Here is a 17,731-nt window from a genome sequence, read left to right as displayed (position 1 = left end):
ATGGCTCAGATATTTTTGAACAGAGATGTTTTCCCCCCCAGTATTTAAAACTTGTCTTGGGCTTGTCCTTAGGGTGTGTGTTTTGTCTTTCTCTGCACTATATGTATTTTAACTAGGGCAAGTTTATTCCCTAAAAAAAGAGCTATGAATGATATGGTTGTTGCCATGGTTCATTAAGACTTCTCATGTACTCTATTAAAACTTTTTTAATGCCCATTGTGGAGTTTTAGGAAACGGTGTTTCGGTGCGTAACAAAAGATCATATGCCTTTGTCTTTGCCACTTTCTTAGTAATGCAGTTAGACAGCATATTCACCCAATTATTTGCAGTAGTGACCTGTTTTTGTTATTCGATCTAGCAAGATTCTGTCAGAGGTACGGCTAAAAGATTTCATGTAACCCAGCACCCTGACAAAGTTAAAACAAAGGAAAGGGATATTATATTCAGTGACCATTACATTCTTATAACGTTTAAGACCAAATTACACACACACACACACACACACACACACACACACACACACACACACACACACACACACACACACTTATACATAAGGAAACATTCTTGGGTATATTGGCTAGGCCTTTGAGATATAGATCTTAGCGTTAGCGTTTTTTTTTTTTGTTTTTTTTTTTTATGTAACTGGGATAAAATATCAGTTAGCAGACCAAAACATTTTTTTTTTTTTTTTTTTTGCAAATGAACAGTATGATTTGTCATTCATCATGAGTTCTTCAAACTTGGTGTGACAAATATAGATATATCCCACCATACCTGCTAAGATATTAGATTTTTTGAATGGAAAATGATTGAGATATGTTATAGAAAACAGGTTAGACATGATTCCATTTATATACTATGTACTAGTAATACATGCTTTCTGAACTTAAAACTTTAATTCAGCATTTTAATGCCCTTGCAATTAAACTGATCATTGTGTCAGCTCTTTCTGTCAGGGCTAATAGAAAGATAAGCATTAGAAATAGTGATAGTCTTACTCAGTGAAACTCATTCCCACAATCATTAGACAAACATTTTACCAACATGTGTCATTTCAGCTAGCAATGATGACTAACACAGATAAATAGCTTATTCCTTTCTTTGGGAGGGCTTGATGATTGCATAAGCGATGGCGAACTCACAAATGACCTTTGAGACAGTGCTTATCTGACTGACTGCTAGCACACCAGCTACAGATAATGGTTTTAAACAGGAAAGAATTTCAACAACACAACAATATATCTATAAGGTAAGTAAAACATTTATGTTATTTCTTTGAAGTTTGAATTTAACTGCAGATAAATTACTGTAAAGGCACTCTGACTCATACTGAATTCATAAACTGATTTTTGCACAGACAGGGTAAAGTGAAATGTTGTCCTTCATTTCCTGGTTTGTACCAAGTTTACCCACTTGGCTAATACCTGATGCAAATCCTCTAGACTGTATTTTACAAGGTGAGGGTGCTGAATTTAATTTTGTTGAATCTTTGATTTGTTAAGGTGCATATTCTTTTTTAAACACTTTAAAATACTGAATAATATGTGGAGGAGTTAATTATTTTAATAAATTTTAAACTGATAAAGGTTTAAAAATATTGATAGGAACTTACCATTTGAATTTATTCTTTTAATAAGACAGTACTGTGCAAAAGTCTTAAGCACATGTACAGAAATGCTGTAGCGCAAAGATGCCTTCAAAAATAATGAAATTAAATGTTTCTACATAAAAAAAAAATACTATAAAGAGCAGTAAACGGTAATAAATGAAACTAAGTCAATATTTGGTGTGACAACCCTTTGCTGAAAATAAACGAATTAGTAGTCTCAGGTACCATTGGTGCAGTTTTATAAGGAAATGAGCATCTTGCAGAACCAGCCACGGTTCTTCTGGAGACTTGGACTGTCGCACTTGTTTCTTATTTTTGCAGCAAAATCCAGCAGTCATCATTATGTCTTTATCTGAAAAGTGGTCTCTAATATAATATGCTACTTTCTTTATTGACATACAAACATTCTTCTTCTAACGTTTAATTTTGTGCTGGAAAACTAGTCTTAGAAGCCTAAAATGTTTTTGTACTGACTCGATAATGGAGAAGTCGTAAAATAAAAATCTATAACAAAGTTTGTACAAAAAAAAAATAGGGTGCCCATATAATGTATACTGTACTTTTGCACAGTACTGTGTGTGTGTGTGTGTGTGTATATATATATATATACATATATATATATATATATATATATATATATATATATATATATATATATATATATAAACACAATACTATGCAAAACATTAAAAGAACATTAATAGAAATTAGATAAAAATATTTTATGGGCACTTTGCATTCATAATAACAGTAAACTACAGAAATTATCCAAATGATGTTATCGTTTTTCCACAGTAGCTAAAGCTGGCATTACAGTGTTTTCCAGAATTATTGTACTTTAAAATGAACAAAAGATGCTGAATAACATGTACATGTCATTTTTGAACAGACGTCTTATACTCTCAACATTCATACTTACTTAGAAGAAGTCATCTGTAATATCACTTGCCAAAAAATAGCAGCACCCTTGAATTTTGTATTTTATTTCCATTTTACCTAGATCTATCCATATTCCTCAAAAAACTAATCTATTACTTCACCTCTCACTTAGTTTTCCCCAGAGGATTCCATTAGGGTTTTGGTGAAGGGATTAGCTGGTGCAACTTCAAAAGTCAGATTTTGTCATTTGAGACTTATATTGTGTGGAGTAATGATTTGGATCATTGTACTTGTGAACATTTCATATATTACTGAATTTTAGGCTCCGTTGGGTCCATGATGACAATGATGCAATCACTTTTGGTCCTTTGAGGGCAAAACAGCCGACTATCCTCATATATCTATCAGCTTACTTTGTGCTGTGGTCACATGGTGTTTTCTAAATTGCACATTTGGTTTTGACAAGCTGACCTGTGATTCTACACTAAACATAAACAATTCTTCCAATACCACACTCCTGATTTTCAGGCATATTCATGCTGCTTTTTTCATATTTTAAATATATTACATATTACCTTAATATAATTTTTTTCAGCTGTTTAGCTGTTGTTGTTTTTTTCCACATTTGATTCCGTTTGATTATGGTAAAAAAAAAAAAAAAAATTTTTTTGTCTCTTTTAACTGTATCCTCTAACCATCAATATTTAGTTTGTGTCTCACAGACTGCTTGGGGCGGGGGGGGGGGGGGGGGGGGGGGGTAGGTGGATCAACAGTGACACTGGGGCTTATTTGCTTATTATTACCTGAGACTTCAATAGCTCTGGAACATACTGTACTTAAAAGAAATGTTTTGCAATATAATCAGATTTGACTTTATTTAAGTTATTTTAGGGCATCAAACTAATGAAAAGTACACGTTTGCCCTTTATGTTTGCATTTGGTGCTGTTACTCACTTATGTTTCTGATGCTATTAATGACAGGGCTTGTAGGAGCATGTGGGATCTCAGTGCTTTCCATCCTTTTAAGGGTTCATTTATTCGTTGAAGCACAGAGGTAAGAGTCTTAACTCTGCTATGACCGCTGCATTTTCTGCAGCAAACAAAATCTGGGCCCAATTTCCCAAAAGCATACTATATTTAAGATTGTTTTAACTGGAAGAGAGTGTTTCATGTGATGCTCACTTGACCATTTCAAAATAATTTTTTTATCTTCTAGTGGATTTTTTTTCTGGAGAACAAACTATGCAAATTAGTATACAAATAGATGTCTATATATAAACTTCATTATATGGACATGCTGATTATGAAACAAAACACTTTGTTTCATTCTTGTTCTAATAATTTTTTTCTTGCTTCTAAAGTACAGCAGACAGCAAAGATGACATAACGAACAAGCGCACTCATATTGGTGGTCTAACAGACAGAATCCAGTTCTGGATCCTGACAGTGACTCTAGCCTTTGTGGGTTCAAGAGTTGCAGCATTAGTGGTTCTTGAGTTCTCTCTTCGAGCAATTTCATCACGCTTCACAGCCTCATCAGTAAGATAAAAATGATTTACTCAGCTGCTGATAATATCAATGCTTTATTGTATATTAGATCAAAAACAGCATGTTTTCCCTTTTGTTCTAGGACCCACTGAGTGATACTTTGTTACAGCTGCTAGTGCAGTGCCAGTTCTCTTTGGGCTGTGCATTAAACTGCAGTCTTTATTTTCTCCATGAGGGGGCAACACAAGCTTGGCTAAATTTCCTCCTTGCTGCAGCACTGAGCTGGTTTTTGGCCAGCCAGTGTTCCAGATTATGGCACCACGTAAAGACAATGTACCCAATACACAGCACCCAGCGGTACTGTGGGGTCTGTATTGGCCTCCTGACGTCTGGCACATCTATATTGCCTTTTCTTTGCAGTGCCTTGATTCTAACATTTTGTGTGGCTGGATTTGCTGCCATATCGAGCATCAACCAGCACTTTCTGTCAACTACTGAGGCCTTGAGGTTCTGGACACCACTCACAATCTGCTACACCTTACTTGTTGTCTATATGCATGGTGAGACATGGGGCCTTCCATTGTATTTGTCAGGCAATTTAGCAAATTCACCACACCTCACAACTTATATGTGCATAATCAAGTATATCACACAAATAGACACTTGCAACACAAGGGGCGCAAATTTCAAGAAATGCATGTGCACTCTGCAGTAAGCACAATGTAGATAAAGTGATTTCTCTGCCAAACTGTACATTGTACAGATAGCGGATATTTACATTGGATTTAAATTATCCCAACCTTCCTCTATTTATGGTACCTTTGTTAAGATTTCAGCAGATAGGTTGACTAGGCTGTGTATTGTTTCAGGTGTAAAACATGAATACACAACAAACCTACACTTACTTTATTTCAGAGGAGCAGCATCGGCAGCCTATCGGACAGGCTCTTCTGAATACAGTGATGGTGCGCCTTGGAGGCCTATTATTATTGATGCTTACTGTGGGAAGGTGGGAAGATGTACTCCACATCCTACTGTGCTTCATTGGGGAAGCTGCCTGTCTGCTACCAGCTCAGGAACTACTGAATAGCACCTCTAAGGTAAATGGGAATTAACCTCGACCTAGCCTACACATGTATGAAGTTGTGTAAATATTTATACACCTTGCATATCTATTCATGCAGGATGCTGCAGATGTTCCCAGACGATTTGTGACGAAAAATGGAGACCAGAGAAGACCAAAGAAATCAGACAAATATGACTGAGGCATAAAATGTTAAATGGGAAGACAAAAAAGAGACTGCCAGAAGCGATTAGAACAGGAGAGAATGATTTTCAGGAAAACAAGATTTTCCAGTGTAGACTCTAATGTGATATACTAATGTAATAGCAGCAGGTCAACAGATCATTTATGGTTTGTAAAATGGCCGACATGGTCCTGTGTGTATATGACAGATGAACTGATTTTTGGCACATCAATATTTCAGATTTGAATATAAAAAGGATAAACAATTTGATATTTATTTCAGAAATCAAAAATAGAATCAATAAAATATGCAGGACTGATGAAACCATTAGTGTGAAACCACATAATTATCTTTTAAAGAAATATTGGGGGGAAGCCCACTGTAGAAGAGTTTCATAATGTACAATATTTTATTAAATGTTCTTCATATTACAACATGGCAAACAATTTATCAAGACCTTTATTTAAATAGCTGAACACAAACTTCACGTTGTATTATGTCTATATTGAGCTAAAGCAACTAAATACAGGCATATGTTCCCTTTATAAAAGTACATTAGCAAAAAGTTTATTTTTATGTAGCTTCCCTTTAATCAAGTTTGATAACACTGGACAAATATGATGGGAAGAAAACACAGACTCGTTTAATAAGCGCGGGGGGGGACACAACCCATTTGATTTTCACAGGCCTAACCGCTTTTTCCTTAAAAGGCAAAATCCCATAGAGGGAAACCCTAACAATGTGACTTCACTGCGCCGAGTTAGCTAACAGGATTTATTATCTGAAACGGACGTATCTGTGCGCAAATAATATAATTAAAGATGTAACATTAGTATTAAAACGTCGTTATCTTTTCATCCTAATAAACATAACACAAGACAATTTTTTTTTGTAAACACAAAATGGCCGCTGCTGTCTGAAGCTAATTGTTCTGTTGTCATGAACGGCGCGTGAGACCTTGTTCAAAATGGCGTCATCTTTCAGATAACTGGGATTGTTCAGTTTTCTCGGACAATAAGTCACTCTGATAGCGAGCAGACTACCATGAAACAAATAGCAATATTGTGGAAACAGCACCTGCCTCTAGATATGCCCTTCGCTATAATCTGCACTGATTAAGATATTTAAAATAATAATACTAAAAAAAAGAGGAAGAAGAGACAGGGACTAAACGGAACAACGGAGAACCAATGTTTTACGTTCAAGTCCACGTTAGGATATAACATGTAAACTGGTTATTGGCCTAAAACTTTGATGCTATTCCGACACTCTTCCAACTTTTGGCATTCCTAAATCTAACCCATGAATAAAACATTTTTTTTTCAATCCGTAGTTATTCCGACTGTAGGGGAGTGTTATCAGCAATGCAATCCAAACCAAGTTTTATTGTTGTTGTTGGATTATTTGTCCCCTACTTCACAGAACAGCAGTAAACAAATTTGTATTTCCAAAGTAGCCCAAAAAGATGTTTTCCAATCCCAAAAGCATCGTGTTCAATAAAGTAGACTACTGCTTTATTTCTCTTCCTTCGAGGACTTTTGTAGATCCACATAATCCTCAATACAGTCCTGTAATCTGCAGATTTTGTGTTTATGGCTTGCCTTCTCTAACGAACGACGCAATTTCACATCCCGCAAATGTTTTCCAGAAATTTCCGCCACTCTGCACTGCAGAATGGTAATTGCTCTTTGTCAAGTCCCGATGTGGGCGTGCTTTGCGCATGCGCAAAGTATCCACTGCAGTCTTTGGATTTGCCGCATTTTGACGCATGCGTGTTTCGGCTCATTGCTTTTCTGGGCTGTCAAATTCAGTGATCTTGCTTTCTTCAACAGCAGCATGTGTTATAAATCGGTCACAGTTTGTGTTATATTAGCTGAAACTGGTGGGTAAAATATGCAGTCCAAATAAAAAAAATACTGCAAATTGTAATACTGAATAAAAAAACGCGTTCTTTACGTCAGTAGTAACGTCGATTTCGGGAAATAGGGTCTTATTACAGACACAGAAACACATGTATTGCCTTCGTGTTTAGAACTGAACATATTTTAGGGTAATCTGTCATCACTACAGGGGCAGACTGATAATAAAAAAGTGCTGCATTGTATCAGATGTTATATTTACTAAGAACAGATTGGCTCCGTGTGTGATCACTACCTTATGTTTGATTTCAGACAGATTATTTGATATTATAACTTGTTTTAGACAAATGTTTGTACAGAGATTTTTGTGCGCAGTTTGAAAATGTCAGCTAGCCTATATTTTCTAGCCTTACTGTGCAGGTTGAGTTTATGTGAAAGTAATAGATTTATGCAGGCATGGGGCAAAATAATGCATTATCCCTTGTTTGATGGAATGTGAACACTGTTTCACATCAGAGAGTTAAAAAATATGTACTGTTATCTTATTTGCAATATGTCGCTGAAGTCTTTTTTCCTTTACAGGTTGTAGCACATAGTAAGCCAAAAAATATTGATATAGTCAAGGCACTATTCGTTCATTTCGTATGTTGTGCTTTTCAAAGCCGTGTTATTTGCACGAGCTGACCTACACACTATAGGCAAAACGTCTTTCAGATACCACAGAGTAAACATGTACCTTATATATCATAAAGCGTTTCGTATTGTATTATAATCGATGACACAATGACTGTGTAAACAAATCAGCGAGTGCTTCAAAGCATGCACCTCAATGTTCCCGGTATTAATTCATATACAAGGGCTCTGTACACAAAATCTGGCAGGTTAAGAAAGATATTAAATATGTTCACTGATCATATTACACTAAAGTAAATTCAGTGGCACTAAGCTACTTTTAAATCATAAATAGTTCCTGTATTGCATCTAGATCCGCAACGGTTAAAAGAAATCGCTCTTTGTCTCTGCCCTGTTACGAAATTCAACAACCTATAGCCTAAAGTAAAGCTATATTAGACACTGTTACACTTGAAATATATTTGATGTATGGTACACAATCTATTGCACGGGTAGGAATATTATTAGCTCATTATTAAGCCTATTATCTGCAACATCGCACTTGCAAAGAGTGCGCGTCCTCGTGCAAGCACCTCAGCACGCGCGCCTCACGAGCAGCGCAGCGCAGCACAGCACAGTACAGAGCGCACACACACGCACGAGCTTCAGTTTCCAAGAGCAGAGCCGCTCCAGTAGTAGTGTAGAGGCGGAGAGTGGAAACGCTCACGACGCAGCTCTGAACATCATCTTCTGCAAACTCATTCACACAGCACACTCGGGTCGGATTTAATCCCAAAAAAGTCATCTGCATGATCGGGGGACACAAAAACGCGCAGTATGGTCCGGGAAACCAGACACTTATGGGTGGGGAATTTACCTGAAAATGTACGTGAGGAGAAAATTATCGAGCATTTCAAACGGTGAGTTGATTATCATTTTTTTTTGGGGGGGGGGGGAATTTAATATGTGCATATCCGAAACCATATGCAGTGCAGTTTGTAAGGCATTGTGGTGTGATGTGTGTGAGAGAGAAAAAAAACCCAACAACAACCCAGCAGATTCACAGCAGAACGCTTCAGAGGCTGAAACGTGTTCTGCAACTCTATATACCTACCTTTTCTGCTCTGTTTGGTCAAGCCAAGAAACTTAAATGCATTACAAACTTACAGCCGGCGAGTTTAATCCTAAGTGACGCAAACGTCTGTTAGCTAGCTAATTAGCGCCTTGAGCAAGCAAAAATGTCAGCAGGAATAGCAAATCGCCATGTCTAAATGAATAGCTATTACAGAAACCAATAACACTGGCTACAAACACGCTCTGTTAGCTAGCAAGCTAAGGTTTTTTTTAAATTACTCAAAAGAGTGTGAGAGAGCATGTATGCATAATATTTTTGTTAGCTTTCTAACGTTTGGTGTGGTTTACCTCCCAGTTCACGTGTCAAATCAAATCGGGTAAAGTCAGCAATGCGTGCAGCAATAGTAAAATGCATGTTTAGCATGCTATGCTAGTTCAGCTTCTGCTGTGGCAGCATGGAGACAGACAGACAGACAGGTTAAGTGTCTAACCAACTAGTAATAACAGAGTTAGACTTCAAGATTGGGGTTAACCGTGTGCAACCGTTTTGAGTCTGTAACTGGGCGCGAGCTGGATTATAATGCAGTCATCATCAGTGCACAGAGCTGTGCCTGTATATGAACTGCTATATTTATTTGTCTATTCAGATAAGCAACCGTTTTATCATTCATTTACCTGACTACAGGACCCAATCGAGCATGCACTGTCGTCAAAGGTGCAGCCAAGTTGGTCATGTCTTAATACACAGGTTTCCAGCCCTGCTCTTGTAGTGCTCCAGTCCTGTACATTTTAATGTTTTCTCTGCTCTAGCATGCATATGTTAAAGCAGGACAGAGCGTACTCTAGGAGCAGGGTTGGAAACCTGTGTCTTAATGGCTGTAAACAGGTGATTTCAAAGAACATGTCTGTGATGTGCAGCTGCCAGGTTAAATACTAGGCTTTGTGTCTTGACAGGTGGTAGATTTACAAGAATCTCTGATATACCTCACACTTCTAACAGCTTGCATGGGTTAAGGTGCTTAAGAGCAGTGTGTTTCTCACTACTGCGATCAGACCATGGCTGTTGCGAGAGTGCACATACGGATGGATCGATGTTAGTTTGCAGTAAAATATATGTGGAAACTTTGTATCGATGTAAGATGGAAAATAAAGTCTGTTTAAGGTTGAGAGTTTTTGGAGAGTCTATTTTGGATTGAATTCTGCCTCACTTGCAGAATGAGTGCGTTAGAAAATAATATTGGCCAAATAAATACACGTAAAAGTAGTAGTTGGAGTACAGCTTTAATAGTGTCTTAGTGTGTTTTAGTGTATTTTGACTCCACTATGCCACAAGGGGCTGCAGTAACACAGATGCTTTCAACATGGATATGTACGGTGTCTTATAAACTTATTTCATAACACAACCTGTTCCACATTCACTATAAGCAATTTTCCTTATAAAATACTGGCATGGTACAGTCATTACATCTCTACAAAGGTCTTGGAAGGGAAAGCAGGAAAAGAAAGCTCGTGCATATCTAATCTAGTCTAAGAACCCAATTTTGCACTGAACAGCATCCCAATTATTTGATAAATATTTGATTAAATATTTGCATTATGTTCATGGTGCTTATGTGACAGTTGCAAAGTTCAATGTGCAGTTCAGAGTTTCTGTCTTTTAAAATATATCGTGAATTACATCAAGCTACATACACTACATGTCCAAAAGTATGTGGACACCTGGCCAATCACACCCATATTTGCTTTTTGAACATTCAGTTCCAGATTGAATCCTGCCTTTGCTGTTATGGGGATTTATGCCATTCAGCAACAAGAAATTTAGTGAGGTCATGCACTGATGTTGGGCAAGTTCACCTTTTCAGCTAAAGCTGTGGTGAAATCAAATGCAAAAAAAAAAAAAAAAAAACACCACCCAGCAGGAAAGACAGTTCACTGAAGGGGCAAGGACATCACATGTAAAAGATGCACATTTGCTTCTGCTAGCAGTTACTTTGGCTTTGTGCTGCTTTTATCTATGTGAACTTTGACATGTGAATTCACAAACCTTGATCTTGTGAGCCAGTAGAATCTAAGTGGGCAGGACTGTGGGCAGGTCTTTCTGGGCATTGAAAATAAGGGCTACTTATTAAGTAGTGGTCCCACCAGGCTTTTGCGTTTTGCCTACTGTTGCTGTTACTGCAATTCTCTTCAAAATGTAAATGTATCGGGGCAGAAACACATTTTGTGTGTTGCTGCATGCATGCTGCTTAAATTGCATGATTGGGCTTGCCAGTTTTAGCCATAATATGCAAGGTTTTTCGCACAGAATGCAGCCTAATTACACTTGAAACCAGCTTTAACAGCATAGTACATCTGGGCCTAGATGGGTTTATTAGTGTGTGACACTTTTCACATAGTGGTGCAGTAGGTATCGTTGATGCCAGACAGCTTAAGGGTCACTGGTATGATACTGAGAATGGGCTGTTGTCTGTGAAAATTTTGGTTTCCTCGGGGTTCTTGGGTTTCCTCCCATAAACTATGTTAATTTGTTAGTGTGGATTGATTTGCTCTCCCTTAATATCTCTCTCTCTCTCTCTCTCTCTCTCTCTCTCTCTCTCTCACACACACACACTCACTCTCTGCATTTGTATTTACATTTGTGGCATTTGGCAGATGCCCTTATCTAGAGCAATGTACCTTCTTTACTCCTATGATTTTTAGTAGTAGGATACTTGAGTGGTGGTCAATATGCCCAGGCTGCCCACAGAAGTATCACCTGTGTTGGAAACACTGCTTTAGTGTGAATGAAGAAACTTTTTTCTAAGAATACATACCTAATTTATTAATTCTTTCACACATAGGTAGAGCTTACGTGTTCTCCAGGAAATCAGAGAGTCTCAGAGTCTCTTTGCCCTCAGCTGGGGCATTCTCCTTTTTATTTTAGCTGTTCCAGTCAGTCTGTGACTCTAAACATCGAGAGCAGGTCACACCCTTGACAGTAATGTCCTTCAAAATTTACATATTGCCAGTGATCCTTTCTCTGGTTGTTTAATGGTTGTGTCCTTTTGGTTATCACAGCCGAGATGTAATGACAGACTTTGAGGAGAGTTTAGTGTAGTGTTAAAAAAGAAACATGAAGTGTAAAAAAGAAGTGTATGCCAAATTTAATAAAAAAATTTAAAAGTTTCTGACTCAAAATCAGATTTTCCAAAGGTCTTCCAGACTCTCTCCTCAAGTTTGATTTTCATTCTCTTAAGGTGGCCAGTATTTAATGGTGTTGGTTGAGATTGAAATCTTTTTAGGTAATTCAGCTATAAAACATATTTTGATATTCAATTATAGTTAAACGGTTCTTTGCAGGAAATATGAGGTAATATATCTTTACGAATGAGAATGAGCCAAGAATGGACAAGTGACATGTTATGAATGGACAAGTGACAAATTATGCTGCCACATGTTGATTACATCCAGGCCTATTAATTGACTGTTTCCAAGGCTGTTTAGCATTAGTTTGAATGTGCAAGATGGATGATTTACTGCTTTATTTCTTAAAATGTTTTGACATACAGGTTAAGTTGCTATCAGTTTTCATTAAGTACTACGGTAAAGTAAACGGGCAACATAGCAGTTGAACACTATATATTCAGTGTAATGTATAACTTATGTAAAATCTAATGCATTTTTGCTTGTTCTTTAATAGATATGGACGAGTGGAGAGCGTCAAGGTCCTTCCAAAGCGTGGATCTGAGGGCGGAGTGGCCGCCTTTGTGGACTTTGTGGACATTAAAAGCGCTCAGAAGGCTCACAATACTATCAACAAGATGGGGGACAGAGACCTGCGGACTGATTACAATGAGCCAGGGACTATCCCAAGTGCTGCACGAGGTCTGGATGATAGCCTGTCTATAGCAACGCGCGGGCGCGATGTTTCGGGGTTCACAAGGGGGGCGGGGGCCACAGTTTATGGGCCTCCTGCGTCACTCCACAGCAGAGAGGGACGATATGAACGCAGACTAGACGGGTAAGTGGACATAGTTTCTCTGAAGCCTAGGGAACCACACGTTTCTTGTAGCTTGTATATCTCTTCCAAGCATTTTGACGGCAGGGCAAGAGAATTAAATGATTATTCTGGAGCTCTGCTGCTTATAGATTAAAACATATTGAAGATGATTACTCATTCATGCTAAGTATATAGTGTTTAGAATGTAGTATGGAAAGTATTCACTCTGAATCACAAGGCTCTGAGTTGGATATTATAGAGAAAAGATTCAAGGGCATGTGTTGGATATCATGATATCCTGGGACTTCTGCAAGCAAAGAGAAAGTCCACTGTATTGCTCTTACCTGGAAATGCCCTGACCTGGAGTACAGTACTGTCCATCATGGATTTATATTTTACTGTTTTTGTATTTTATTATGACACAAGGTAGATTATTGTGGTACTCAGTTGTGACATATTATTGGTAATTGGATTAAAGAAAAAAGAAAATGGGTGGTTCTTAAATGATTCACTGGACTCACTGGATGGTGTTCAACGGATTCACTTTGGATTAATGCAGGCAAACACAAGGATATTTTATCGCTACAGAGGTATCGTTTTCTCTTTTTTCCTTTGGAATCATGTTATTAGAATTCTGCCATTAATTACATGGGAGAGTTCTACCATTGGCCATCATGTCAGAAACTGACAGAAACAGTGAGCAAACATCTTTATTTATTATTTATTTTTAGACCATTTTCATTTTATTTCTGCTTTGTTATTTTTTGCTGATAATCTCCAAAGAATAAAGGACTGTATATTGGATATAAAGGAGTATATGGTCCAAACAACTGAAGATGGAACATAATGCATTTTTGGATCATGAAATTAAACTGAAGATGGAGGTATGGTAAGCACTGGGTGAAGTTAATCACTTTCACCATGGATTTCAGATTTGGATTACCACTCCAATGATGGATCTAGAACTATGAATGACTTTGGATACAGCACTAACTGCACCAGAAGTCAACTAAAACAAGGATTTTTTTTTTAGCCAACCTACTGAGCTAATACTCTGGCAGTGGATTATTGCTAGGCATCTGAAAGTTACAATCGGAAAATCTTACCTCGGGATTAGTAAACATTTTTGAGAAAAAGACTTGGATTATAATTTTTTTACAATAATTTTTTAAATGATTGTTTCCAACTTGAGGATATACTTTTTGGAGTCAGAATCAAAGACCTTCATTTATTTATTTTTTGCTGCATAAAGAAAGACTTCAAACCTTGGCCTTATGGAGTGAGAATATATATATATATATATATATATATATATATATATATATATATATATATATATATATATATATATATATATAAAATATCACATTTATATTTTGAAAAATCTCAATCAAAAAAAAAAAAAGAAAGAAATTCAGTCATTTTTTACAGAGTCAAAGTGGATTTATTATTCTTTCTTAAGGCCTCATAATTTTTTTTTTTGCCTCCGTAGACATTTCCTGACACACTCAATTTTTGGACTATCTCTGGATTAACACAGCCCCAAGATAAGGATTATTCCTTCGTTTTTTTCCCCCTACCATTTTTAAAACATTCTACATTTTTAACTTTTTTTTTTGCTCACAAAGTTCTGTCTCCCTAAATTGTATTTGGAATTGTAGATCGAGTTACCACTGTCTGAAAAGGTTGGTATGTTCTGCCCTGTGTATTTTAGCCGTTCTCTAACTCCTAGTTTAATCCTCCTCTGTGTTTCTTTCCTTTTCCCACTAACAGGCTGTTTTTGATAGCTGTTGGCATCTTATTTTGCTGTCCTGTTTCTGTGACTCTCCCTGTCTCTTTGTCATATAAGCAGCGCCCCCCCCCCCCCCCCCCCCCCCCCCAAATTGAAAAAAAGGGAAGCTAGAATAAAATTAAAATGGCTAGTTAAATAACAAGTCTGAAATGTATTTGAATGGATAAGAAGACATAAGTGCTGTGGAGTGCATAAATTATTATTATTATTATTATTATTATTATTATTATTATTATTATTATTATTTTAATTACAAGAGTGAACTTTGTGCTGCAAAGGCTGCTCACAGTCAGGTTACACTCCAAGTCCAGTCCAATTACCAAATACAAATATTAAAGTGGAAATCAAATAAAATTTCAGGTTTTAAGATGGACTTTGCAGTAGGCATTTACATATTTAGAATTTGAAAGATTTATTTAAACTAACAGGAAAAAAAAGTTTAATAATTGGAAGGTACAGCAAATAACAATATTCCTAAAAGGAAAAATATTCCTTATTTAGAAATGATATTCAAAAGGTTGTCTCGCTCAGTGTTTAAATAGTTATTCTAGTTATTTTTGACTTAAATGTTTTTCTTACAATTCCAAAGAACAGTAGAAACCAAGTTACATTGATTATTGTATTTAACCCTGTTAACCCAGTATATTTTTAAAAAGCATTTTCACCCTTTTTCAACCCATTCTATTAAATTCCCCAACCCTCTATAAATCTTATATTTAATGGGTCTAATCTTTTTTTGACCAACATATTATTACTATAAAAAAGTTATTAAAAAGGCTTATAAACCTACTAAGATCTTTCTTGCTAAAATGCTAATGTACTACACCATCTTAGTCACTTCAGTGCAACATTGTAATTATGCCTGCATGTATTTGACAGCATGTTTTATGGCTCAAACTGTAACACAGGTTTAACAGGGTTTCATGAGCATGGACTTTGGCTCTTTTCTCATGTCTCTGAATAGTGCATTATATTCAACCGGTATGATATAGCTTAGATTACTTAATACATTTTTTTAAAATAAGAAATTCCTTAATCAAGAATTAGATTAGTTATATAGTCAAGAGTTTGTCCCCCCCCCAGCCCCCCGGAAGTAAAATGATGTATGTCACAATATATCCACAAATAAAAATTTCAAATGCAAACAATTTAGATATCTGTTAGGATAGGCAAGTTTTAGGTAGTCAACAACTAAATAATCAAATGAAAATGATGTTATATTCTTGTAAAATTTGCTAATAATTCCATATCTGATGCTAATGCTGTATTGATAGTGCCTGATACAGATAGTTTACATACATAAAAACTGAATTTATTTTAGACTATAAAATATGACCATAACTAAAGTTGGCCTAAATATATGAACTTAGTCATACATAATTGGTTTGTTGTGTTTTCTTGTCCCAGTATGAGGAATTTTACTATTAAAACAGCTTCACAAAATGATATCCTGACAAAGGTAGAATGAAAACAGTATTATAGCACAGCCTATATTAGGATTCATCTAAATAACATCTAAAATGCATGTTACCCGACACTCAAATTAGATAAATTAGTTGTTCACGTCATAATAACATTCTTGTCATTCTCTCCATCCATCCTCCATCCTTCTCCATGTCTCCCTAGGGCTTCAGAAAGCCGGGAACGCACTTATGATCACAGTGCCTATGGACACCATGAGCGTGGCAGTAGCAGCAGTAGTTTTGATCGCCAGCGTCACTACGATACGGAGTATTATCGGGACCCTCGGGACCGAACTCTTAGTGGAGGTGGTAGTGGGAGTGCTAGTTCCTCTAGTGCAAGTACAGGAGGAGCCTCTTTAGTGGTCACTGGAGGGTCTGGAGGAACAGGTTTAAGCAGCAGTGCTCCTGGTGGAAGCAGTGCTAGCTCTGCTATAACAGGAAACGTGGGATCAACATCGTGTGCTGTTAGCTTTTATGGATCTCGATGTCGGAGCCCTGGTCGCTTTGAAACTACAGAAACACGCTATGAAGCGCGTACGCGTGAGTCATATACACTGGCCAGCGTGGTGCACCGGGATCTCTATCGGGAGGAGAGAGGCAGACGAGGAGATAGGACTTACCGCCACAGCCGCAGCCGGTCTCCGCACAACTCACAATCACACAATGTTTCACCACAGAGGTTGACAAGCCCGGCAGCAAGACCCCCTCATTCCCCAAGTGGATCTGGGTCCCATAGCCGTTCTTCTAGCTCTGACTCGGCCAGCAGCAGCAGCAGCAGCGGCAGTGGCAGGTCAGTGAAAAATCTAATAACAGTGTCTTTGTGTATTTTTTTTCTTGGGCTACGGTTAGTGTTTGATAAAACATTGCAACTGTAAATTTGATGATGGAAGCTGCTTATTTGCTTTTTGATACATGAATTTGCCGTCTGTCATTTTTTGGGTGGTTCTTTCTTCTCTTGATTCTCTTATTGGATTTAGCTGTCAAATGTAAGATATTATCAGTATTTCTTCCATCATTGCTAGTAACATGAGCTAAAAATGTTGCAGGTGAATAAAGCTGTATGGTTGACCTTTCCTGTATAGCAAGTGTAGTCATGGTGGTTATAGGAAACAAAATTAGAACATGGATGTTACATGCTTGTTGCATTTTGTATCGGGTATCTTGAGAAGGAAGTTGAGAAGATTTAGTAAGGTTAAAATAAAATTTGTAAATCTTAAGTAGTGAACCTTTGACCATTTCGTAACCATTTTACAGCAACAGTGTCTGATTATCTAGGCTATCAATGCCAAACAAAGCACAATCGGTTGATAAGCTAGTAATAACCTCAATAGATCATAAGGGTTTCTTTTAAGGAAACCACACACCAGCCATTTATGGTTCTGTGAAAAGCTAGTGTTTCTTAGCAGGCAAGTTTATTTATTTTTTTTGCAAGTGTAAGTGACAGTAAGTAGAGAGACAACAGTTCAGTTTGATTTGCACAAAAAAAAATTGGAGTTTCTCAAATTTGTTTTGACTTCTCTGCCCATATTTCAATTATTCACTAATCTAGCATGTATGTGAATTCAGTAAAATACGACATTATCTGCTACCAAAGTGAAGTCATTGATTGCGTTCCTGCCCTGCCTTCCTGGCTTTTTATTGAGACTGACTGAGTAACACATCTAATATTGTCCACATCATCATATGCTTTTTAATGTTTTCCTTTTCCTTTAGTGTGTAATGCATC

General features: G+C 37.0%; 2 protein-coding genes across 2 annotated transcripts in view; both read left to right on the top strand.

Moving 5' to 3' along the window:
* Window positions 1-1,167: 1,167 nt before the first annotated feature.
* On the top strand, window positions 1,168-5,550 carry tmem82 (transmembrane protein 82). Its single transcript, NM_001201127.1, is given in 7 exon segments — window positions 1,168-1,252; window positions 1,361-1,460; window positions 3,473-3,545; window positions 3,853-4,030; window positions 4,122-4,539; window positions 4,895-5,079; window positions 5,164-5,550. Coding segments are annotated over 6 exon segments (1,020 nt in total). The 5' UTR covers window positions 1,168-1,252; window positions 1,361-1,375; the 3' UTR covers window positions 5,245-5,550.
* An 803-nt stretch (window positions 5,551-6,353) lies between these two features.
* Window positions 6,354-17,731, top strand: part of spen (spen family transcriptional repressor) — a 37,405-nt gene continuing 26,027 nt past the window's right edge. Inside the window, exons 1-3 of the mRNA XM_017486991.3 lie at window positions 6,354-8,617; window positions 12,451-12,771; window positions 16,169-16,795. Of these exons, the coding sequence (XP_017342480.2) occupies window positions 8,535-8,617; window positions 12,451-12,771; window positions 16,169-16,795 (1,031 nt within the window). The 5' untranslated portion in view covers window positions 6,354-8,534. The remainder of the gene's footprint in view (window positions 8,618-12,450; window positions 12,772-16,168; window positions 16,796-17,731) is intronic.

This window comes from Ictalurus punctatus, chromosome 15, assembly GCF_001660625.3.
Source record: "Ictalurus punctatus breed USDA103 chromosome 15, Coco_2.0, whole genome shotgun sequence".
NCBI lineage: Eukaryota > Metazoa > Chordata > Actinopteri > Siluriformes > Ictaluridae > Ictalurus > Ictalurus punctatus.
The sequence above is the reverse complement of the archived record's forward strand: the minus strand, read 5'-3'. Positions and strand labels throughout refer to the sequence as shown.